At 30.3% G+C, this 27,327-nt stretch overlaps 1 protein-coding gene across 10 annotated transcripts in view; it reads right to left on the reverse strand.

The window, feature by feature from the left end:
• Positions 1 to 27,327, reverse strand: part of Mat89Ba (nucleolar protein 6 Mat89Ba) — a 153,194-nt gene that overhangs the window by 30,383 nt on the left and 95,484 nt on the right. For 9 of the 10 annotated variants that reach the window (XM_075364344.1, XM_075364086.1, XM_075364432.1 and 6 more), the window contains 6 exons: positions 26,504 to 26,619; positions 19,399 to 19,696; positions 10,255 to 10,482; positions 8,495 to 8,756; positions 4,853 to 5,007; positions 2,756 to 2,919 (listed from right to left, as the gene is read on the reverse strand). In XM_075364344.1, coding sequence (XP_075220459.1) covers positions 2,756 to 2,919; positions 4,853 to 5,007; positions 8,495 to 8,756; positions 10,255 to 10,482; positions 19,399 to 19,696; positions 26,504 to 26,619 — 1,223 coding nt within the window. The remainder of the gene's footprint in view (positions 1 to 2,755; positions 2,920 to 4,852; positions 5,008 to 8,494; positions 8,757 to 10,254; positions 10,483 to 19,398; positions 19,697 to 26,503; positions 26,620 to 27,327) is intronic. The other variant, XM_075364864.1, reaches the window with a different exon arrangement.

Here is a 27,327-nt window from a genome sequence, read left to right on the forward strand (position 1 = left end):
TGAACGCTGTAACTTTCGACTTCCAAATCAGCTGATTTGGGAAGACGCGTTAACCACTAGACCAACCCGGTGGGTTAGCGTTCAAGTCCTAGTAAAGCCAGATATTTTTCCACGGATTTGAATACTAGATCGTGGATACTGGTGTTCTTTGGTGGTTGGGTTTCAATTAATCACACATCTCAGGAATGGTCGAACTGAGAATGTACAAGACTACACTTCATTTACACTCATACATATCATCCTCATTCATCCTCTGAAGAATTATCTTAATGGTAGTTACCGGAGGCTAAACAGGAAAAAAAGATAAGAAGATAATACTGGTTACTACAATTTCCTTAAGATTTGTGAATTTAATCGATTTTGCAAACAAATTTTGTTGGTAGATAACGCAATGAAAATTGTTAAATTTTCTGGATGGATCTGTAGTTACTGTTACTCTTTTACGAACTACTCCAATAAATCCCTTCTATGCAATAATTATTACAGAGGCTCCATCAGTATATATGCTAGAGAGTAAACTCCATTTACGCACAAATCTTGCTTAGACTGTTTCAAATGTAGAAGGGCAGTTTGGAAAGTAACCTCCATTGTAACATAGTGCTAGTAGTAATGGTTAGTGGTGCCGCTATTGAGACATCACCGTACTCTCTAAATCCGTGTACTTCCAGCTGTGTTTGGAAACTCCAAGTGAAGGAATCAATTGATATGAATAAAAATTTCCAAGACATGAAAGCAACACTACGTTGATAATGTGGTGCTTTCTGTCATACAGGATTGTAATAATACAATCCTTAGTCCCTCCCTCTTTCATGTAACTGTACCAGCTTCAATCTTGAATAATATCCAATGTGTTCCTTGGAGCTTTTCTCATTCAACTGCTTAACCAAATTACCAAGGGATGGCCAGAGGCTAATCAGCCAATAAATGTTAATCTTACTAAGTTCCTTCTGTTTAGAAGCTCCCTAACTAGAGCTGTCTTCCAGCAATCTGGAAAGCAGCCACAACTGAGGTATCCCTGAACAATCTGCCATCTGGTTCCATGATGATAGTGATAATACAATTAGCTGAAACTTAATTCATTTTATACTACTAACTAAAAGCTAGTTTTAGTATTTGGACAGATGCATTGGACACTGAATTGGTGACCTAATAAGCCATATTTACAATTTAAACTATTTGCATTATAACCAAGTATAGGTGGTTTTAAATTTTACTTAATTTAAAAATGGTTGCTAATCCTAAATCACCATAAATTTACAGAAACAGACACCAGGATTATGCCATTAAATGACTCAGAGGCGATGGAACAATGCTTCTTAACCAATTATTAAAATAAAACTAGACAACTTCTGATTTGTTTTGAGATGAGACTTGCACATAAAAAGCTTTCTGTCATGAAATACAAAAATTAATTTAAATGGGTGAACATTTAAGTGAGAAATTAAAAAAATAACATCTCTCTCATTGGCTTTCGATGAAGCAAGCGAAATGCATTTTTTGAAGCAGAAAAAATTTAAAACTGCTAATGGAACTTATATTTTTTTTTTGCATTCATTGTTGTAAAAAATAAGTTTTATTATATCTGTAATATCAAATTATAAGAAATCTACCATAACAACCAAAAATGTAGCTGATGTAGTAAGTAATCTAAGATGATATTTTTTATATAGATAATATATCCATAGATTAAAACTAGAAAAATTTTTATTTTTTAGATAATTATGAAAACATATTAAAATAAGGAATGTATCTTGTACGTTGTTAGGGAGGAGCCATTTGATCAGGGAAATACAAGATATTAAGAGACACATGAAAGAGTTAATTAGTTTAATTTATTTATGAATAACAGGCAAGGGCCCTTAGAGATAAGTTAATTGCTTATGTTATAACCTGATACTTTTACAACAACAAAAACAATTCATGGCATTTACTATTATGAAAATGAAAGGAATAAGTATACCAATAACAAAAGCCACACTTAATAAACTGGTTAATAAATCAACCAAAACAATGGAGCTTTCTTTTGTAGATAACTAACTGCTACTCTGCTGGCACTATAGGTTAATGCCAATAACTGTTAATGATAACAAAGTTACTGTTAAAAAAAAAACCTGCTTAAATATATTTTAAAATCAAAATAACCTTAATGTGTATATAAAAGATAGTAATTTTATCAAAATAGCTGTTAAATAAAAAACAAGATAAAAAAATCAAAACAAATTTTATAGAATTAATTCAACAATTCAGAATGACGGTAGAAACCAAGGACATGATCTCACCAAGCTGCAAGACAGTCTAAAATGTCAAATAAAAAGAACGCAGAGTAATCCATAAAGGAGAGAGACTTCAGTACAACTTTTAGTAATTAATACATAGACCTTGAAAGATAGTTCTTACCTCATTGTTAAATCCTGACTCTGGTTGGGAATCAAACCCAGGACCTCTGTTTTGTAATCAGAGATGAACTAACAGAGCTATTGAGGTAACTGGTCTGACTAATCTTGATTATGTTTATACAGTAGAATAAAAAATCCTAGTAAATATCTTTAAAGTAAAATTTTGCGATTTTAGGTTTAGTGTATATTTTTTGATCTGTTGTAATAATGTTGATGAATATACAATAAAATGATATAACTAGGAACACATATAAATCAATAAAAAATAAGTTATTAAATAAAAAAAAACACTAGTAGAAGAAAAATTAAAACAATAAAATGCGCTTTTTACAAAGTGAAAGTAATTTTACATGAATTACCCATGTAAGGTTCCTGTCAGTTTTGGTAAATGTAACAAGTGTTGTTCCATTTTGAGAGATTCAGTCGTGTCTCTGTATGCAATAAGTCCTTCAGAAGTTTTGATTTCTTTCATCAACGCTATTTCCCTAGGATAAACAACTCTCAGTTTGAAAATATATCCATCCTGTAAACAAACAGCATTTATACATACATATCTATCATTTACAAAACAAAATAATAATACCTAAATAATAACACCTACCTATAAAATGTGCTAATGATATTTTATTGTATTATTACTGTTATTATTACAAAAATGGCATGTGCTAAAAATGAAAGGAGTGTTCAATGATATAACAGGTAAAAATAAAGTATAACCGAAAAAAAACTTAAGAATATTTTAAAAAAATAATAATGTTTTAAGAATGTGCAAACCTTTTGAAGTGCATGTCTAATTAAAAACAATTACCACTCTTACTGACCATTATTCTAGTGCCAATGTCAAAAGGTTGACAATTAATAAAGAACTGAAAAATGTCATAGTTTTAATTGCATTTTTTAGAAGTTGATTTTTCTCTGTTTTATAGTTTTATTCTTATTTACTCATAAAATATAGATAAGTAAGCCATCAAAAATGATGACTGTGAAAAAGCAATTTGATAAAATTCAAAATCAAGAAATGTACTTCTTGATAAAACTATGAAAAAAAAGGAACTGGCATAGGCCATGATAAGCAAAAGGTAAGGTAAAAAAGAATGCTTACAGTAAAAAAAAACACGTGTTTTTTGGTTTCTAAAATTCCAAATAAATACGTATGATGAACTAAAAAGACTAAAAATTTCATACATCTAACCATAAAAAAGGTCTTTGTAAATTGTAAGGAAAATTCATAAATTCTTAGGAAGAATCACTCTTTGTTTAAAAGATTTTTTAAGAATATAGGAAAAGCTTAGCAAAAGACAAACAGATTCCAGTACAAAATGAAAAATAATCAAAAAAATAGATGTATTAAATGAAGAGCAGTAATAAAATGTTCATAAAAAAGTAATATATTCCAAATCAAATTGAAAATGTTTATAATTATACATACTTTCAATAATTTTTTTTCAGTATCCAGATCTATTATTTCTGTGACTAATAAAGATACAAACCAGTTACAGATAAAATTGTGATTTTGATCATGATTTACAAGTTAGAAATGAAATCAACTTCCAGTAATCATTGATTCACATCCTTAACACATATAAATTTGAAATACAATGAATTTTTCCTTGAAAATCAGTACAGTGTGATATTTCTAAACCTTTTAAATGCTGCTTCAAGTTGGAGGATGCAGAACACTTACGTCACAACCAAGTTTATTAAATGTTTTCGCTGCTTGCATATTATTAGATAATTCATTTTAGATACAATAAAGCACTATTCAATAAATAACTTTAAAATAAATGCAACTGAGAAGGAAATATAACATAAAATTTTAATCCAATTGTTCTCTTAATTAATCAATTCAACACCACTGGTACAAAAATTAAGAAATAAACTAAATAGTTAATTAATCAAACTAAAAAACTAAAATTAATCGTTTACTAAAACTAATATTAGTTTCGTATTTACAGATCCATAAATTAGAAAACAACAATTCCAGAAATTATCACAAACTTTATATTAATAAATTAATATTTTACATGATCCACAGCATAAACAGAACTGTATAAAACATTACAATATATAAAACAAAACTTGTTAAATTCATAACAATATTTTTTTATCATCATGTGATAATAAAAACAGGACAAAAATTTGGCTGACATCATAGGTAACATTTAGAAAATATATGTGTTTCAACATATAACAGGAACAATTTAAATAATGCAATTTAATATTAAAGTACATAAAAATAAAATCTTAACTTGTCAACATTTGGATTTTTCTTATCTTTAGTAACATAATGTCTTAGAATATACTTCAATTTTAAGAATATGAAATATTCAATATTACCACTCTATGACACAGAATGAATATATAACATTAGTTTTAAAAGGAGATACAACAATTAAAGTCCCTTTTCTAGCATCCCTTAATTATAGTAACTTCTCATTATTACTTTTTTAACTTACTTTGAATATTCTTACATGATCAGGGAAAACTTGTGTTAACAAATTGCACTGTTCTTTTAATGCCTTGGCTATTTCAATAACAAATGCTGCATGAATTCTCCTAATAGCTTCAACATTTTCTGGCCATCTACTTGAATGTCCAAGCTGAATAACAGCTAAAATAAAAGAAACAAACTTACATGAAGTTTACATTAAAACGTAATATAAAAAAATTATACAAAAAATATGTTCCAATAGATAAAATTGATACTTGATGGTTCTGTAACATCAGAGAGGACTATCCTGGGAATTAAAGGATGTGAATTATGGCAAAATGCTTGTGGAAAGGTTCATTATATGAGGTAAAAGTATGGGCTGATGAGTTATAAATAGCGACTGGCAACACTGACTGGTTTTGCATAGTAACTTTAAGCGGTCTGCTGCGCGTGTAAACTCCACATTGCCTGTCATTGTTGTTTGCCTTTACGAGGTAGTGTATTAAAATGAGTGATGTAAAACAAATCCTGCCAGTTGTGAAGTTCAATCAGTGAATAGATCTCTAAATGCAAGAGGACATAATGCTGCTGAAATTCACCATCAATTGTGTGAAACATATGGGCTTACCACAATGAATGAAGGAAAAGTGAGGCAATGGTGTCGTTAACTTAAGGAAAGCGTTCAAATGTTCATGATGAACAGAGAAGTGGCAGGCCTAATGTCCAGACTGATTTGATGAAACCAATCATGGAACCATGAACATTCATAGTTCCATGACTAAAACATCCATCACATCACAAGTCTACTGCAAAACACTTTCTAAATTGTATCATGCCTTTCAAAACCAATGACAAGGAATGCCGAGACAGAAATTGTTCTTCACAATAACCCACATCCACACACGACTTCATGCACAACAGAAACAATTCAAAAATCCAGATGGGAGATTTTTGATCATCTCCCTTACAGTCCTGATCTTGCACCCAGTAACTACAATCTCTTCCTACACCTCAAAAACTGGCTTGTGTCTCAATGATTTGAGGAAAATTAGGAGTTGAAAATCTCAGTGGAAAAATGATTACAATCACAGGCAATGGAATTTTATGCAGTGGGTTTGAAGAAGCTTGTTTCCACAACATGAAAAGTGTTTGTGATTATGTAGAAAAATAAAGTAAATATGTAAGTATTTGAAATCATTAATAAATTTTCATTTTTTCAACTATTCTTAATTAAAGAAAAACAAACCAACATACTTGGCATTTATAGACCTAGAAAAGGCATTCGGTAATGTAGACTGGAATAAAATGTTCAGTATTTAAAAAAAAATTAGGGTTCAAATACAGATATAGAAGAAGGATTGTTAACATTTACATTAACCAAACAGCAACAGTAGGATGTTACCTAAAATGTTATCTTTTAATCTTTACATAGAACTAGCAGTTAATGATGTTAAACAACAATTTAGATCCAGAGCAACAATACAAGGTGGAAAGATAAAGATGCTACGATTTGCTAATGATATAGTAATTCTAGCTGAGAGTAAAAAGGATTTAGAATGAACAATGAATGGCATGGATGAAGTCCTACGCAAGAACTATCGCATGAAAATAAACAAGAACAAAATGAAAGTAATGACATGTAGTATAAATAATGAAGATGGACCACTGAACGTAAAAATAGGAAGAGAAAAGATTATGGAGGTAGAAGAATTTTGTTATTTGGGAAGTAGAATTATTAAAGATGGATGAAGCAGGAGCGATGTAAAATTCCGAATAGCACAGGCGAAACAAGCCTTCAGTCAGAAATATAATTTGTTTACATCAAAAATTAATTTAAACATTAGGAAAAGATTTTTGAAAGTTTATGTTTGGAGCGTCGCTTTATATGGAAGTGTAACATGGACGATCGGAGTACCTGAGAAGAAAAGATTAGAAACTTTTCAAATGTAGTGCTAGACGAGAATGTTAAAAATAAGATGGGTGGATAAAGTGACAAATGAAGAGGTGTTGCGGCAAATCGATGAAGAAAGAAACATTTGGAAAAATATATTTAAAAGAAGAGACAGACTTATAGGCCACACATTAAGGCATTCTGGAATAGTCGCTTTAATATTGGAGGTACATGTAGAAGGAAAAAATTGTGCAGGCAGGCAATGTTTGGAATTTGTAAACAAATTGTTAGGGATGTAGGATGTAGGGCGTATATTGAAATGAAACAACTAGCACTAGATAGGGAATCTTGGAGAGCTGCATCAAACCAGTCAAGTGACTGAAGATAATAATAAAACTATTCTCATTTTTTTTATCAATAAGCCCTTACTTTTGAACTAAGCCTCATGTAACTAATTCTTGCATATCACTGAAGTGATTTCAAAATTATTTATTAACAATCAGTTGTTAATATTTAATATATTTACATATTAGTATTTTAAATGAACTGTATTATAAATTCATTACAATAAATACAATTAACAAATGTTTGTAACTATACTTTTATAGAAAAGTTGTTAAAAAGTAAAATAAAAAGTGAAATCTAAGCACAGTTTTACTATTAAATGGCAGTTACATTTTTTAAATACAATCTGTTATTTTTAAAACAATTAATAAAGATTGTTTACAAAAATAAACTTGTATACAATTTTTGAGAATAATCTTTTCCTAATGTACTTCAATTCTATACGTGTTATGTTAATGATAATTTAACGGTGTATCCATTCTGAAGAGGTAAAGGTCTCAATGTTCATTATAAAAAGTTTAAGTAGAGAGTGAAAAACTGAATACTAATTTCTATATAATTATTTTATTCTGCTACTAAAGCAGAATTCATTAAACTTTTTATTGATGTAAAAAAAAAAAATTATTAAGAATATTTTTCAAATAGTATAATATTACAGGATTTTATAAATATGTTAGCGTAATTTTTACTTGTGTTTGAAATAATTAAGTTTACCAACAATTTTATTGGGTTTTTACATTGAAATCTTGTAGATATTGGCAGTTTTTGAACAACTGTTAATTAATTAAACTATTGATATCTTATAAGGTTGATAGATTCTGAAGCCTTTTTAATAGTCAAATAGAAGAAAATGCCCAAATTTAACAATTAACAATTATAAAAAAATTGATATAAAGTGAAAACCTGTTGTACACAATACTTAAGTTAGGATATTTATATTTAAGTTATATGATGTTTTTACTTCTGCTAATAAACTGTGACCTGTGCTAATAATTATAACAGTTCCAACTTTTTTTAAATTTAAGACATTTAGGTAAAAGGTTCAATTTTCTAAATTAATAATTAAAGTACTGTTGTACATGCTTTTTTCTATTACTGGAACCCCTTACAACAAAATTCATAATAAAGAGGAAAATGGTATGTCTATTAGTTCTCTGATGCGTCATACACATATTTTAAAAAGTCAATCTCAAGTAAACATTAAAAAAGGAAGAAGGTGAATGGCTAGTTATTGAGTCTTGAGGGATACTAATGTTGAATAGGTGCTCCTAATAAATGCCAGAAAATGATCTGGTTGGCATATTTATTTATTTATCCTATCCTGAACAGAAAAACCTATCCAGTAAACAGAAAAACTGCAAAATTAGTGGGTCCACATTCAATTCTAACCACAAAAAGAAGCTACTTACAATAAAAAATACATTACATTACCTTCCACTGATTGAACAGATACAAATGCCTTTTTAAGAGCTTCTTTAAAGATAATATTTCCTTTTCTGTCAAAGCAAGTAGAATATCCTTCATGAGCACTTGGAGGAAACACATCAGCAAAACGAAGAACTGGAGAAGTACCTAGTATAGAAGTCACTGGTAACGGCAATGTTGTTATATTTCTAACCTGTTTAATAAGACCGTCTAATGATTTAATAGCACTCAACGATTGTTCTTCTACTGAACCAACCTCATCTGGTAACTGCAAAAAAAAGCTATGTTGTATTAATTATAATTAGCATTCTCAAAACATGTAATTTTAGTAACTGATAAATGAGCAAAAATGCAGATTAGTAATACAATCAACAAAGATAGTAAGACATTACAAACAGTACAGAAAATTTTTTTACGCCAAAAATTATACAAAGTATTACAAATTCATAACTTATACAAATTTTTGTAACATAAAAATATGTATGTAAAAGAAATTATACTTAGAAATGGAAATGAAATAAGTTTTACTTAACATACTGTTGGCTATTACAACTATAAAAAATCCTGTATGCATAAGCATGCAAAACGTTTTGGTTATTATATAATTTGGTACAATCTCGAATGAAATATTTATTCTCAAAATTTTACTAAAAAAACATTAGTATTACTTTGATAAAAAAAAGCAAAAAATAAAACTTCTTTTTTAATAAAACGGACACTTAGAAAGTAATGACATGTAATGAAAGCAATAAAATATTCTTAATAGAATTTTAATACCATTAGAAGAATATATCTTTGTTAATTTTCTAACTTATCATCATGAAGTTTAATGTATCTGGTAACTTTGAAAATGAATTATTCTTTTCCAACATTGTAGAAGTCACTTCCTTGCACATACTTAAAAATTTCATCACTGATAACACTGGTTACAGCTTCACTGTTAGGAAAAAACGTTTCCTGATAAACGTTTTTTCTGCTTTGTAAACAAGTGATAATTGCTTGAGTGAGGTCAAGGCTAGGCTGTGTAACGGATTAACCAAAATGTCTCATTTTAAAATTTCTAACTTTGTAAAGACTTCTGTGTGTTACATGCACTATGTAGACAAGCAGAACGTAGGTATTGTTGTGCAATATGCAAAATGATGTTAACATTTTTCATAGCTAGTTTCATATTCCCAGCATCAGTATTATGGTATCTCCTCCAGGTAGAACATTGGCAACATGTGCCTTTTCTGTCCAAGAAGACTATTGCCTTGACTTTTCAAGTTCATTATTAATGTTCGATGACTTTACCTAAAATAAATATGAATTATGCCAAGGTACTGACCGCTGTTTATTCTCAAGCATGTGTGAACATACCTGGATTCATCTGTAAGTAACAACTTAGTCTTCTTCATATGAACTGACAAGAACATTTGTAATACATATTGCAAACATAACATTGGTGTAACTGACCTAGTAAATACATGTCATATGGACTCTATTAAAAATGGCAGCATCATTAACTTTGAAAAAATAATTTCCCATGTATTTTTATTAGATTTGTATCATTACTCCTCAATATCTTTCTATTAAAAAAAAAAAAAAAAAAATTTATTAAATTCATATATATCTTGAATACTTTTTTATATTTTTTATTTTTCTTGTAGATTACTAGTTGAATTTTTACCTCACTTAAAAATAACATATATTTAATTACTCACACGCATATAATTAGATCTTAACAAAACATCTTTCGGAGGTAATTTGTCATTAAATAAACATACCAATTTGTCTTTCAGAAGTAATTCCAATTGATTTGATACATAAACATATGAAGTTTTTGTTAATTTAAATTTATTTTTAAGGAGAAATTGTACAATGCGTTGAGTTATAAGACGACATCTACAAAATGGAGCATCTGGTGTATCCCAAACCACAGATTCACAAGTACTGCCATCTTGAAACCGACGTAATTCTGATTTTGGACTCCAGAACTTTCTGAATTCAGCACCCTGTTGGAATCAATTAACCCAATTAATGCATTCTAATTACACAAGAACAAAGATGAATTAATTCCACAAAAGAAAATTTGAAGAGAAATAAATAGTCTTATTTTAATAGTAGTGAAACAAAAAGTTTATAATTTTTTAAAATTATTCTTAGGTGGTCAAAGTAACATTTTATAACAAAGTTAATTTTACATAGTTGACACATTTGCTGCTATAAGTGGGACAGATAACACCGTGTGCTGTAATTCCTCAGAACAAAATTTCCATTGTGTTACAGTATATATAAATCAAAAACATTTAATTCATATTGCAGTGCAGATCTTTTCTAGTGGTTATTTAAATCAGTTATGTTGACTTTTATTGTTAAAAAGTTCATGAGGCTAGGGTACTTGTCATCACAAATCAGTTATTTAACAACTGATTTTCACAGTCATAGGTTATGAGGTTCAAATCCTAGTAAAAGTTAGTTGTTTTTATACAGATTTAAACACCATGGATACCAATGTACTTTGGTAGTTAGGATACAGTTAACATGTACATGTTGTGCTACATGTCTCAGGAATGGTCGGCTTGAATCTGTATAAAACTTCACCTCATTTGCATGAGATACATATCATTCTCGTCTCATTGAAAGTACGGAGAGGGAGGTTGCTTATTGTTCATTATTTGAACAACTACAACATACACAGGAAATAAAAAACTATTGTTAAATGTAAGTAAATATTTCTGAATTTATAGTTTTGGATGAGTTGTTCCAAACATTTCTTTTAATATTTTTATGAATAATATGTGTTACAAAAATACTTAGGTGTATTTTATGCAAAGTTCCAAGTATTATGCAAACTTCCTCCTAAAAACGTTACACTTTAAGCTGACATAAGAAATTGCATAATAATAGGTTTGATATATATACAGGTGTACACGAAGTTCTCCTGGGTCTTTCATAACCTATTCTACTCATCAAATAATAGAAAATGTTTAGATAAACGTATGTCCTATAATGCTTTTTGCAAGTTACGGCTAATGAGATGTTTCATTTGGAGTTCAGCTACCCAGATGAAATGAGATTGTACTGAAATTTTTAGATGTTAATTTAATGGCAAAATTAGCAATTTCTTATGGTTTTTGACCTGCAAAATTGAATAAAACAGGTCCCAGAACTGTAGTTTTAGAGAAATCTGGGGTGAAAACCAATTAATTGGGGTAAAAAACCCTGTTTTTTATTTTTGACTTACAATAACTTTGTTAAATGGGTAATAAACATGTAAAACTTTTTTAAACACAACTTGTAGGGAATCTAATTCTGAACAAAATGGTGTAAAGATAAGTTGAATAAAACACAGAAAAGTTAATCAAATTTAAATTTTATTTAGAAACAGTATACTAAAGTGTACAGTTCATAATAAATGTTCAAAAATGAGCCTACCATTTTCAACACATTTCTTGACACATATCTGTACTCTTCTGTTGTTCTTTTTACTTCTTAAGGGCTGCCCTTAAGTTGCTCAGACGACAATGTGGACAATTAATTCCTCACAAGAACATATTTTTATTTTATATACTATTTTTCATCCATACAGATGCAAAAATCTAAAGATGTTAGACCAGGCAATCATGATGGCAAGGAATGTGGACCTCTGTGACCGATCCATTTTTCAAGAAAGAAGTTTAGTGGAAATGGCACACGAGAAGTGGGGAGATGTGCCATTGTGCTAGAAGTACACTTTGCTTCTCAGCACTAGAGGAACATTTTCAAGCAGCTGTGGCAATTGTTCTTGAAGAAAATGCAAGAACTCAGCATTTAAGCTGCCATGTAATATGAATGGTCCAAACATCTGATACATTGATTGCACCATACTCTGATGCTAAATTGGTGCTAAAAATTGCCTTCCAACATGTCATGCGATCTACTTTTGCCCATGTATGCTCATTTGCATAAGTTGTTGATGCCATCGCAAGTGAAATTTGCCTCATCAGTAAACAAAGCATACCTGTAAAGTTGTCAATTTGTATTCCATCAGTTACAGAACTCCAAGCAAAGTGGACTATCTCCTGGGTGTAGATGTTGAACTGGCTATTTATAACAAGGACAAGGCTTGCCTTGTTTAAATATCTCCAAACCATTGGATGCAAAACTCTGATCCAGTTAGAAAGATGTCATGTACTGACACCTGAACTGAATCGATAATAATTTCATCAATAACAGTGTTGTGTTGGATAGATCGTTTGTAGCTGGTACGTATGAATAATAGGTAGTGAAACTGTTTCCCAAAGATTGCAAAAAGTCGCGTTACTTGTTTTGGGATTGGAATCCTGCGATTTGGAATACATCTTTCACATTCTACTGTAGCAGCTGTAACATTACCATTGTACATACTCAAAACAGATACCATATCAGTGTATTGCTGTGTTGTATTATTTCAATGGCAAACCGATCACAATTAAACTAAAATTTACAGAAAATCTTAATTAATGACAGCATACTTCACAGTGCATGATATACTTAATGTACTTTACAGAATGATTTTATTTTATTGCCAACTTTGAAATAATAATTTTTCAAATAATTTATTATATTTCTGTCATTAATAAAAAAATTATCTAAATAATTTCTATTTATTTTTATTTTGTAATTGTCTAACTTTTAGTATTTTTTTTTACTTTTTAACATTAAATTTTGTTTTTACAAATTTTTCACTTCACCATAAAAGAATTTAATTTTTGCTTACATTTTTAAAAGTTTACACTTTTCTGAAAAATGTAGTAATATACTGTTTCTAAATAAAATTAAAATTTTTCTAACTTTTCTTTGTTTTATTTAACATTTTGTTAAGAATTAGATTCTGTACAAGTTTTGTTTAAAGTTTTATGTATTTATTACACATTTAACAAGTTATTGTTTGTCAAAAATAAAAAAACAGGGTTTTTTACCCAGTTTGTTGGTTTTCACTCAAGATTTCTCAAAAACTACTGCAGATACAGTTCTGGGACCTATTTTATTTGATTTTAAGGTAAAAAACCATAATAAATCACTAATTCTGCTTCTTAATTAACATCCTAAAAATGTCAGTACATCAATTCACCACCAGGGTAGCTGAAATCTGAACAAAATCTTTCACTAGTCTAACTCACAAACGAAGAATTTTAGGTTATAGAAGTCCCAGGAGAACTTTGTGATACACCTGGATATACAAATTATATTTAATTGTTGATCTAGTTGTAACTTTTATTTTTAAATCTAATATGGCCATCAAAAAGTTACCTACATTAAACGTAATATATTATATATATATATATATATATATATATATATATATATACGCATATCAAATATATTATTACATAATTTCTTATTTCAGCTTACAATGTAAATTTTTAGGAGGAAGTTTGTATAACAATTGGAATTTTGCACAATATACACGTAAATATTTTACGTGCATATCCCCATATATATTATTTTTAGCCTAGGTAATATTTTTTTGGTCATGTTTATTTATAAATAAAAGTTACAATTAGACACCCCACTACTTAATATAATTTGTACATTTTATACAAAAAATATTTTACATTTTAAAAAAAACAACAGAAATTTCAAAATTAATCATATTTATTTTGGAAAGCAAGGTTATCCTTTCATATGGCTCCTTGTTATTTGTTTACTTTGTTAGGATTGGTTAAGTTCATTCATGAAATGAAAGAAATCTAACTGAGATTTACGTCAAAGAAAATATTGTTCTTTGAGAGATTTTCATTAGGCTATCCAACCGTTTAATTTCTCTCCCTCTCTTTTGTTATTTTCTCACCCAATTGTGTAGATTTTACTGTATAAAAAGTTTAATTGTGTAGAATTATGTTTTACTGAGTAGTCTCGGTTGATATTTGGTAGTGCATCTGGCATAACTATTATTGTTATTAATCTCAAAGAACTGATACTATCTAATATTTAAAGGAGTGATGAAAAATGAGTGAATTCAAACAAAAACAAGTTTTATTAAAACTCTAATATTATGTTTTAAGGAGTAAAAATATTCAATGAAACAACAAAAATATTTTTAAGCATAATTAAAATAACTAAAATGTGCTTATCAGAGTACAATAAGATTATAATTTTCAATTAACTCTTATTGTAAGAAAGTTCTGTTTTGAATGCTTATAAATTCTTTTTACACATGAAGAATAAGTATCATTATATAAACCAAGAATTATATACTGGATAATATATAAGTACGGAAATAGGTTTATACTACATATCTGAAATGTATTCAAAGGCATAAAGAAATGGGGTTCTACATAGTTTTAAAAAATCTGCATTACGGGTAGGTGTTTAATTTTTTCTGCCATCTTGGACAAACTTAAATTTTTTAAATAGGAAAGTGGACATATGACACATGACTGATTAAAAATTTTACAAGAAAAACAATGGTTAAAACTGTTTTTCTGTTAATGCCTTCATTATAGTTATAAACATTCAAAGTTAAAATGACAGAAATCATGCTAACAATAAAATGAGGTAAAATGTGCTGCATGAATAATTTTATTACATTTTACATTCATAATGCATACAATAACAAACTTTAAATAGTGCTATAATATTGATAACTAATAATAACAACACAACTAATAAACAACACAATAAATTAAACGGTTATATCAACTGATATTATTTATTTTAACATTTTAAATAAATGTTTTTGATTGCAAATTAAATTACTAATGAAATTAAATTTTGAGAGCATATCATTCTACAATAAATGTTCAAAATGCTTCCGCTCTACAGTTTGACAATGTGCTAAGCTCAAGTAATATCTGCTTATAACTTATTGTATCAGGTCTGGTGGTACATGAGCAGATTTTTAGATTATTCTTCTTTTCAATTTGTCAATGTCTGCAGGTTTTGTTTTATAAACATTATAATTCAGATACTCCCAAAAAAAGTAATCCAGAGCAGACAGATTTGGGGACCTGGCAGGCCATTCAATGACTCTACGAACTATCCAGTGATCTGAAATTGTTCATTTAAAATCTGCCGTGCGCTTAGATAATAATGAGGTGGTAACTCATCTTGATGAAACCATATGTTAGTAATTAATTCTTGTTCAACATTTTCCCAAACATTTGGTAAAATCCTATGGCTTGTAGTAAGCATCTACTGCAAGATTATCATCTAAAATAAAAGGCCCTAAATATAATGACCAACAATTTCTGCCTAAACATTCATCTTCTGAGGGTACTGTGTAAGAGCTTACAACATCCATCTGGGATTATTATCACTTCAATATCGACAGTTTTGCTTATTCATATGGCCAGTTAACATAAAAGTCACCTCATAAGTAAATATTATTAAGCTGGAAAAATTTGCGTCTGTCTAATTCTTGCATTGTAATATCACAAAATCATATTCAACTTGGTGGTCAAAATCATCTTCTGAAAGTTCTTGCACCAGTGCAGCTTATAAGGGTGAAATTTATTTGTTTTAAGAATTTTTTGAACTGAAAAATAACTGATGTCTTGTAGGACAACAGCTTTCTGAATCGATGAATGAGGGTCTTCAATAAAGGTCTGCAATACATCTAATGTACCAGTTGACAGTTCTTGGTCTACCAGGGCAAGGATGATTCTTTACGGTATCAGTTTCTTCAAATCGCTGTCTTGATCAAGGTTGATTTACTTATAGGTTCTCTGTTTGGAGATACATTATGAAATAAATGACTTACTCTTATATCGCTACATAAATGAATACCTCTTGTTACAAAAGCCAACTCTTGTTCTTGTAAAGGCTGAACAGTCACCAAATCCATAAATCATTAACAAAGTTATTCTTTCAGTTTCACTTAAGGAAGGCATTGTTATTTGAAAATGCAATATTTAATAAAACTAGATAAATGAATAAGGAAAAAAATAGTAAAACTTTCACCAAAAAACCAAATTTGATCCACAAGTCAAAACAAATTTGATGTTGATCCTACAACAACTTAAGTTTTACTAGCAGTACCAAATTTTACCATTACAAGTATGTTGAAGTAAAAGGGTGAAATAAGGAGTTAATAAGTTGCATTGTTTCAAAGTAAAAAAAGCTGCATTATTATAAATTAACAGCTGATTAACTCAACTAAATTTATAATACATTTTTTAAGTAAATATTTCCAGTTGACTTGTTTCATTTACGAAAAGTAACACACATCAGCTGATATTAACCCAGGAAGTTCATTTTTATTTAGAAAATAAAATCAGTTGATGTAGCCATTTAATTTGTTGTTGGTTGTCAATTATACTAGTCAACATGATTTTGCCTCACGAGTACCAATAGGTGTACATAATGCAGTTTTTTATCCTGTTTTCAAATATTTATTCGGAATTTTTCTATTACCCACACAGTTTTTGTTATTTTAATTTTTTTAAATATTTAAAAATGTTTTTCATCCATTTGTCCATTGTCAAGTAAAAGCTCCTAGAGCATTGTAAATATGATGGAACTAAATGAGCTAACTCAAAGGGTAGTGTTGCTACTGTTGTACAGCACACATTCATCAGAACAATGCCAGTTGTGAGATAGTAGTGAACCAGTAAAAATGTGACAGCAAGTGCTTTGTGTGTCTGAATTATTGTGTATTATTACACTTTTACAACTTTATTTCTTTTAATTAGTCATTAGTTACAAAATGCCTACAGTTTAATCAACAAATTTTGTTATGTATGTGGTGAAGTGACACTCAAGTTCCAAAGGCCTTACTCCATTAGTAGAAAAGTGTTATGAACTTATTTTTGGTGTAAAGTCAGGGACCAAACAAGAGCTTGGACCCCACAAATCTGTTGTTTATCGTGTTCTTGGTTTCTCACTGCATGGAAAAATTGTACACGGCACATGCCATTTGCTATCCCTATGATTTGGAGGGAACCCAAAGATCACTCTTCTGACTGTTATTTCTGCTTGACAAACATTACAAGGATTACGTCAAAATAAAAACATACAGTGGTGTACTATAACTTAAAATCTGCAATGAGACCATTTCCACATTGCAAAGAATTAATTGCCCATATCAAAACCTCCAGAACTTGTGACATTAGATGAAGAGAGTTCAGAGTCTAATGGAAGTAAGGAAAAAAAGAAACAGATTTTAGTGAAACAACTTTTAAACAAAGCAGTTGTTTAATCTAAACCTCATTTATTGACTCAAGAAAATCTTAATGAGTTCAAACGAGATTTAAAGTTATCCAAAATAACAGTGTGAAATGCTTGCTTCCCAGCTAAAAGCATGGAATATTTTTCAAAAGAATACAAAGATATGTACTTATTGTAATCGTCATTCTGAATTTTTAAAGACTATTTTTCTGAAGAAAATGGCTTAGTGTTTTGTAATGACATTTCTTCTCTTATGAAGACACTTTGTAATGAACATAACCCAACAGAATGGTGCTTTTCATTGATTACTCTACAGTTAGTTTAAAAACTGTGCGTCTGTATAATGGAAATAAATTCCCACCAGTACCTGTGACGAAATATAGCAGAAAAACATCATTTCTTACTTTCTAGGTGAGTCAAATGTTTGAATATTGTGTAGTTAAGAATGCAGAAAGTATTAAAATGTTTGAAATTATAAATGCCTCTCTTTGAGAAATTATCTGGAATTTTTAAGCAACTATTAATAATTAATTTAATTATTAATAATTCTTAACAATTATTTATTAACATTAAAAAAATTGAAGAATTTCCTTTTGCTGTTATTTCATTAAATTTTATGGTATATTTCATCAAACACTTCAAATAATGATAAAACATCTTGTACAAGATGTTATATACTAAAAGATATGTAATGAATTATCTCTAAATAAAGCACTATCTAAATCTTAACATCATTAATGCTTTAATAAGTAATTAAATTATTGATGTATGAATTTTTTCCTTTTTCACATCTTTTGGGACCGGTTATTTTCTAGTTCTTGATACTTTCTAGACTGGATATGAAAAATCTATCTAAAAACCAGTGATTCACAACCGATAAATTAATACTGAAAATTATTTATTTATTAATTCTGAAGAAGCTTTAGAATCATTTGATTATGATAACTGGATTCAGAATACTCTATTTATAGCGCTATTAGATTTTAAAAATTATTATTCACATTACTACTAACACTCAGTATCCACCCACACATGAGTAACGTTATCCTCACATTCATCACCTGTGTAATTTTCACTCAAACTTTCAGACTTAAATACTTCCTCTTTCTTATTCAATTCATCATAAATTTCCTTCAAAGTATCACTAACAAAATAAATCAGAAAACTCTTCCGATAGATGAAAGCTTTGTCATTATCATGAATACATGCTGTGCTAGCATGTATAGCTGTGCTAGCTATGAACATAAACAATACACTGACATTCAACCATGAAAATATAAAAAAATAAAAATATTCCATATCTTGTAAAGATGTCTTTACTTCTTAAAAAAAGAAACAAATGCTACTAGTAGTAGATTAAAAAAAAAAAATTAATGAGATAAACTATCTGTTTCTCACATTACATTAGTTATATGTGGACAATGCCCACATCACCTTTCATCAGTAATGGATTAAAAGTATATTGTTGCTTTTTCAATAGTTTTCTAACTCACCTCATGAATTATTTGCTAATGAGTGTTATTATCAAAACATATACTTTTTTAAAAGAAATCTGTACCGAAATTATTATATTATAATACTGCACCAAGTTCTGGTGGGTTTTTAAACCAAACAATCTTAATGGTATTAACTTTTATAATTATGAACATATGTAATTAATAATAAGTCATACCTGATGATATAACCTCAACCTCATTGGTCTCATAGGAACCAGAGCAGTAAAAGGTATATGGTCAAACCCTATCTGTATTATTTAATTGAAAAGAGATTACTTAATCTGAATAAATAATAATTTTTACCTCTGGTAAATTAGCTTCTGGACCCTTATCAATAACAGATAAAGCAGTTTCAGGATTAAGTTTTAGACCAATAACTATAGAATCACACAAAGTCTTCGGAGGATCATTTTCAATTGACCAGGTGTTAAAGGATAAATATTTGACAGCAATTAGTGATATTCGATTTCCAACACCTTTCTCGAGTAAATCTGTTACAGCCGAAATAAATAATCTTTGTTTATCCACCAATAAATCAAGTTCTTTGTTTTTATCTTTTTCAATTTTATCCCATACGTGCAGTACCTTTTTAGTTTTCAGGCTAAAAAAACATAAAAAAATATTAGTTTCATAAATGTAATTGGTAAAAATAAAAATATAGCATGATGATATATTTTGTAAATAGTGTTTTGTCCATTTATATATATATTATATATATACATATGCAATTTATAAAATAAATATTTATAATATTACTAAATCTGTACTATTATATAAAGAGGAAGAGGGTTTTTTTAATTTGGGATAAACAAAAAATTTCAGGATCAACCATAACCACTTTTTTACCCATGTTTCTTGGCATAACTGAGAAGGTTTTTAGATATATTTCATCTCAAAAAAGTTCTAAAAATATTTATATGTTATGGTAGAGATTTGCCGATTAAGCACAGACTTTTATGAATTGTTAACTGTGAGTGTCTGTCACTGTGTGAACTGAGTTTGAATTGAATAAGTATGAATACCAAAAAACCAATTTCTAAATTTTTTGAAATTCCAAGGTTTCCAGGTTTAAAATCAATTTTTGAATTTTTTTAAACCCTGTGGTAAAGAATTTTTTGGTAACAAATGAAGAAATCAACCTGACTTTTTGTCAGTGTAATCTTCATGTCAATAAACCAATTTCTAGGTTTTTGAAATTCAAACTTGAAAGGGGATGAAACGAGGTAAAAAAAAATTTTGAACATCCATTGTAAATTTTTCCAATCCCGACTACAGTAAACGAGGTATTCAGTAGATGTGAGCTTTCAAATACTCTTCAGATAAATATTTAAAACCCATTTTTGGGTTATTAAAATTCAGATTTTTTTAAAAGTTGCAGAGGTAAACAGTGCTGTGGCTCAACTAACACAGCCACTGACACTGTTACTGTATATGTGACTGGCTGCACCTGCCTCCAGTTACTTGACTAAAAAACATAAAATAAAAAGGCTGGCCGCTACAGGAAACACAAGTAGCTAGTAATATATACTTTTAAATATTGATTCATGATGGTAACTTTACTCATGTTGGTAAAACAATTTTATGCAAATAAATAAAATTAAACTTATCTTTTAAACATTAACACTTTCTAAATTCCACTATAAGCAATCACACACTGAAAACTTTCTAGTTAGAAAAATAGTATGAAAAACTTTCTAGTATGAAAAACATGTAAGTTGAAATAAATCATACTTTATAATACAGGGTGATTCAAAGAAATGGGAAATTTTGAAAGTTGTGTTGTTAGCCGTGGGTGATTGGTACCACTTGATAAGTGGCGCCAGCCTCTCTAACCTAACCTGCCATTTAGTTATCATGGATCCTTGGAGTGGTGCGCAACGGGCATTTGCTATCAAAGCGTTTTACAAAAACAATGACAATGTGGAGGGAGCGCGTAGAGAATTTCGCAGTCATTTTAATCTGGGACGGCACGACCGTGTTTCATCAGCACATGCAATTAAAACATGGATATCTAATTCTGAGGAAACCGGTTCGGCAATGAAAAAGAAACCTCCAGGCCGTGAGCGAACCGTCCACACACCACAGAATGTTCAAGCTTTACAAGATGCTGTCACACGAAGTCCACATCGGTCAATCCGTCATCTCTCAGCATCTTTACAATTGCATAGTTCAAGTGTTCGAAGAATGATAGTGAAGGACTTGCAATTCCATCCATACAAGTTGCAGATCGTCCAGGAACTGAAACCGAATGATGCAGTTGTGCGAGCACAATTCTGTAATGTAATGCTTCAGAAGATAAACGATAACGAAAAGTTTGTTCACGAACTGTGGATGTCAGACGAAGCGCAGTTCCACCTCAGTGGATTTGTTAAAAAGTAAAATTTCAGATACTGGGCACAAGAAAATCCTAAGCAGCTACACCAGCATCCGTTGCACAGCCAGAAAGTGACCGTGTGGTGTGCTATGTCATCTTACGGTGTTATAGGCCCTTATTTTTTTGAGGATGACAACGGCCTTGTGATTACAGTGACGTTGACTCGTTAAGTAGCCGTGCTTGAAACCTTTGTTGTGGAACAACAAAAGAGATTTCCACCGATTCTTAACACAGCCTGGTTTCAACAAGACGGAGCAATGTCATATACTGCACGAATATCGATGGCAGCTGTGCGCCGATTGTTTGGACAACGTGTCATTTCACAAAATGAAGACATTAGATGGCCTCCCAGATAGCCTGATCTCTCAGCTTGCAATTACTTTTTGTGGGGTCACCTTAAAAGCAAAGTGTTCCACAGTGGACCTGCTACGACGGAAGAACTGAAGGCAAAGATCCGAGAAGCAATTGCGGAAATTCCAGTTGAGATGTTAAGTCAAACCATGAACAATTTAACGAAGAGACTTCGTGAGTGTTTACGTAGAAGAGGAGGTCACCTGGAAGATGTCATCTTTAAAAAATAAACTAAAATGTATGTGTCCTAAAATGGCAACATTTGTACAATTACATGAAATAAAATTCATTTTCTAAAAAAATTTTTCATTAATGTTATTTAATTTTTTTAATTTCCCGTTTCTTTGAATCACTCTGTATATTCACCATATTATGATGAGGGTGTGTTGCATTGGAGATGCATGAATAATGGAATAGTGTCAATGAAAACATCCAGTGTTTGATTATGATCTGCTGAGAGTTGGTATCTCTTCTCCAATTCATAGTGACTGTTTTCCTTATTTGCCTATCTCCAATAAAATATGGTCTTCACAAAAAGCAGTCCTTCAACCGCCTTCAACAATTATGCTTTATGCTTACCTTACCACTGGTGTCAATTGGTATATCATGTGGAAAAAGAAAAACTAAAGAGTGGGGTAAAAATATTTTATGCGTGTTCTATCTTAGTGATCTTATAATATCTATATAAGTTGTTAATATGAGTTAGAATTTATCTGTATAATCAATTAAACATGAATATTCAGATAATTTCCCAATTACCTATAGTTTGCATTTAGGCTAACTTGAAGAATATTTCTTGATTTTTTCAAGCTGGGTAGGAGAAGGATAAGATTATTGAATGATGGAGGAAATACACATTTGTTTTCTGCGAATTAAATTCAGCAAGTATGTAACATTTTTAGGAGATAATTTAACTGGTACTAATCACGTGTAAATATGTCTTTTTTCTGATATAACCACAAAAGTTTTAAAATTTGTACACAAGAAATGGAAATGGAATTTATTACATATGAAAAACACCATGTCTGACCAGCATTCGAACCTAGGATCTCTGGATAAAAGGCAAAGACACTACCACTCTGCCATGAAGATTAGTTATTTGGGATGTGTCTGTACTTACCAAAGGAAATCAAAATTTATTGTAAATTAAGTAATGATTGGAAATCAGATTTCCAAACTTCAGTGACAAAGACCACAAAAATGTATGTAATCAATTTAGTAAGAATTTTCAAAATCAACAGCATAAAATAACAGTCCAAATATTAAACAGTATGTCAAAAGTTAATGCACCACAACAACCTGCAGCACTACTGACTGTGTGCTAACATTTTTGCAAATTTATTTTTTTGTCTTCAGTCATTTGACTGGTTTGATGCAGTTCTCCAGGATTCGTTATCTAGTGCTAGTCATTTTATTTCGATATTTCCCCTACATCCCTAACAATTTGTTTTACATATTCCAAACATTGCCTGCCTGCACAATTTTTTCCTTCTACCTGTCCCTCCAAGCGACTATTCCAGGATGCCTAAATATGTGACCTATAAGTCTGTCTCTTCTTTTAAATATATTTTTCCAAATGTTTCTTTCTTCATCGATTTGCCACAACACCTCTTCATTTGTCACTTTATCCATCCATCTGATTTTTAACATTCTCCTATAGCACCGCATTTCTGATCGTTCAAGTTTCACTTCCATATAAAGCGATGCTCCAAACATACACTTTCAAAAATCTTTTCCCGATGTTTAAATTAATTTTTGATGTAAAAAATTTATATTCTGACTGACAGCTTGTTTGCCTGTGCTATTCGGCATTTTATATCGCTCCTCCTTCGTCCATCTTTATTAATTCTACTTCCCAAATAACAAAATTCTTCTACCTCCATAATCTTTTCTCTTCCTATTTTCACATTCAGTGGTCCATCTTCATTATTTCTACTACATTCCATTACTTTCGTTGTTCTTGTTTATTTTCATGCGGTAGTTCTTGCGTAGGACTTCATCCATGCTGTTCATTGTTTCTTATAAATCCTTTTTACTCTCAGCTAGAATTACTAAATCATCAGCAAATTGTAGCAGCATCTTTATCTTTTCACCTTTTACTGTTACTCCGGATCTAAATTTTTCTTTAACATCATTAATTGCTAGTTCTATGTAAAGATTAAAAAGTAACAGGGATAGGGAATAACCTTGTCGGACTCCCTTTCTTATGTCCTTCAATTATTACTGTTGCTGTTTGGTTCCTGTAAATGTTAGTAATCTTTCTTCTATCTCTGTATTTGAACCCTAATTTTTTTAAAATGCTGAACATTTTATTCCAATCTACGTCTATTCTAGGTCGCCTTTTCTAGGTCTATAAATGCCAAGTTTGTTGGTTTGTTTTTCTTTAATTTTCCTTCTGCTATTAATCTGAGGCCTAAAATTGCTTCCCTTGTACCTATACTTTTTCTGAAACCAAATTGGTCTTCTCCTAACACTTCTTCCACTCTCCTCTCAATTCTTTTGTACAGAATTCTAGTTAAGATTTTTGATGCGTGGCTACTTAAGCTAATTGTTTTGTATTCTTTACATATATCTGCTTCTGCTTTCTTTGGTATCATGACTATAACACTCTTTTTGAAGTCTGATGGAACTTCCCCTTTTTCATAAATATTACACACCAGTTTGTATAATCTATCAATCGCTTCCTCACCTGCACTGCACAGTAATTCTACAGGTATTCCGTTTATTCCAGGAGCCTTTCTGCCATTCAAATCTTTTAATGCTTTTCAAATTCAGATTTCAGTATTGTTTCTCCCCTTTCATCCTCTTCGATTTCCCCTTCTTCCTCTATAACACCATTTTCTAATTCATTTCCTCTGTATAACTCTTCAATATATTCCACCCATCTATCGACTTTGCCTTTCGTATTATAAATCGGTGTACCACCTTTGTTTAATACATTACTAGATTTTAATTTATGTATCACAAATAATTTATGCTCCGTCTATTTTACCAATGTTTATTTCTCTTTCCAATTCTGAATACTTTTCTTTAACCCACTCCTCTTTTGCTAGTTTGCACATCCTGTTTATAGTATTTCTTAATTGTCTATAGTTCCTTATACTTTCTTCATCACTATATATGTTATATTTTCTATGTTCATCCATCAGCTGCAATATATCATCTGAAATAAAAGGGTTTCTACCAGTTCTCTTTGTTCTGCCTAAGTTTGCTTCTGCTGATTTAAGAATTTCCTTTTTAACATTCTCCCATTCTTCTTCTACATTTTCTACTTTACCATTTTTACTCAGACCTCTTGCAACGTCCCCTCAAAAATATTCTTTACCTCCTCTTCACCAAACTTCTCTAAATTCCACTAATTCATCTGACACCTTTTCTTCAGGTTTTTAAACCCCAATCTACATTTCATTATCACTAAATTATAGTCGCTATCAATATCTGCTCCAGGGTAAGTTTTGCAGTCGATCAGTTGATTTCTAAATTTTTGCTTAACCATGATATAATCTATCTGATACTTTGCAGTATCGCCTGGCTTTTTCCATGTGTATATTCTTCTATTATGATTCTTAAACTGGGTGTTGGCAATTACTAAATTATACTTTGTGCAAAACAATATAAGTTAGTCCCTTCTTTCATTCATTTTGCCCAGTCTGTATTCACCCACTATATTTCCTTCCTTGCCTTTTCCAATGTTTGCATTCCAATCTCCAACTATTATTAAATTTTCATCTCCTTTTATGTGTTTATTAATTGGTTCGTCAATTTCTTTGTACACACATTCTACCTCATCATCATCATGGGCACTTGTAGGCATACAACAATCATTGCAAACTTGTAGGCAACAATCATTGTCGGTTTAGGTTTCGATTTTATTCTTATTACAATGATTCAATAGCTATGCATTTTGAAATACTCTACTTTCTTCCCTATCTTCTTGTTCATTTCGAAACCTACTCCTGCCTGTCCATTACTTGAAGCTACATTAATTATTCTAAAATTACCTGACCAAAAGTCGTTTTCCTCTTCCCACCGAAACTCGCTAATTCCTACTACATCTAAATTTATCCTATCCATTTCCCTCTTTAAATTTTCTAACCTTCCACCCTCCGACTAGTAGAATGTTATTTTTTAATCTTCTGGTGACCCCTTCCTTAGTAGTACCCACCTGGAGATCTGAATGGGGGACTAGTTTACCTCCAGAATATTTTACCAAGGAAGGCACCTCCATCATTGCTATATGAAAATGCAGAGAGCTACATTTCCTTGGAAAAAAAAGCAGCTGTAGTTTTCCATTGCTTTCAGCTGTGCAGCACTCAGAGAACAGAGTGATGATGATATGGCCGTTTAAATCTTCCTGACCTATGCCCTTAACAACTACTGAAAGAACTGCTGTCCTTTTTCAGGAATCACTCCTTAGTGTGGCTCTCAACAGATACCTCTCCAATATGGTTGCACCTTTGGTCCAGCTATTCTGTATCACTGAGCACTCAAGCTCCCTCACCAACGGCAAGGTCTCATGATTCATAGAGGGAGATAGATTGCACAACAGAATTAAAAAGTTTGCTTGACACAAAAGTATAATATTAAAGAAAAAGTAAAAATAAAAAATAAAATTTTATTTTTGTTCATAAGAAAAAAAATTTAGTAATATATAACTGCCTGTACATAATTTTAAGATTATACCTGATAACATGATCAAACTGGTGAAGAAATGGCATATGAGTCATAAACAAAGCTTGAAAACTATTTAAACAAGAATTATCCAAATACTTCATCGCAAGCCGTGCTTCTTCTTTTAACTGAAATTAGAAAAATGTTTACTTTCAACAACAGGCAAATAAATAAGAATACTGATAAGGGACAAAATTTTACAAAACATGAAATTATCCATTTAATAAACTACAGTTATTATTAAATAGTTTGTGATGAAACATATGTAGAAACAGCGCTATAATTTTATTTGTGAGATTTGATGTATTTCTGTTTCGATTTAGCTTGGTAGGGACCAGAAAGTTTGGAATACTTTCTTGTTATAAAATTCAGAACCATTTATCCTACATCATAATTTAGTTCATGCCTATTTTTCAGTTTTTTTAATTGTAATTAATTTTTTTTATACCAAATATTTTATATCACTTTTTTTTGTTTTCTGTTATATACAAAGATAATATGTATTATTACTGATGGAGTTATACACTGATATACAATTCCATCAGTGTAATTATACAGACACAGTTGTCACCAATAACTATACTGCTGAAGGAGCCATACATAATTATTTCCAAAAAGATTTTCTGGAATTTGTTTTTACATATATATTAAAAGTATGTAATGATTGCAAATAAATAAGGGTACATATTTTCAGGTAATATACCTTTTCAATTAATTTACAAGTGAGTAAAAAGAATTTACATAAAAAAAGAAGGCAATGTCCATTCAGTTTAAAAAGTCACTATAATATACAATAATATACAATCTAGTTTTGCCATAACTCTGCTTTAGAATTT

The sequence above is a fragment of the Lycorma delicatula genome, chromosome 1 (genome assembly GCF_047948215.1).
Source record: "Lycorma delicatula isolate Av1 chromosome 1, ASM4794821v1, whole genome shotgun sequence".
Taxonomy (NCBI): domain Eukaryota; kingdom Metazoa; phylum Arthropoda; class Insecta; order Hemiptera; family Fulgoridae; genus Lycorma; species Lycorma delicatula.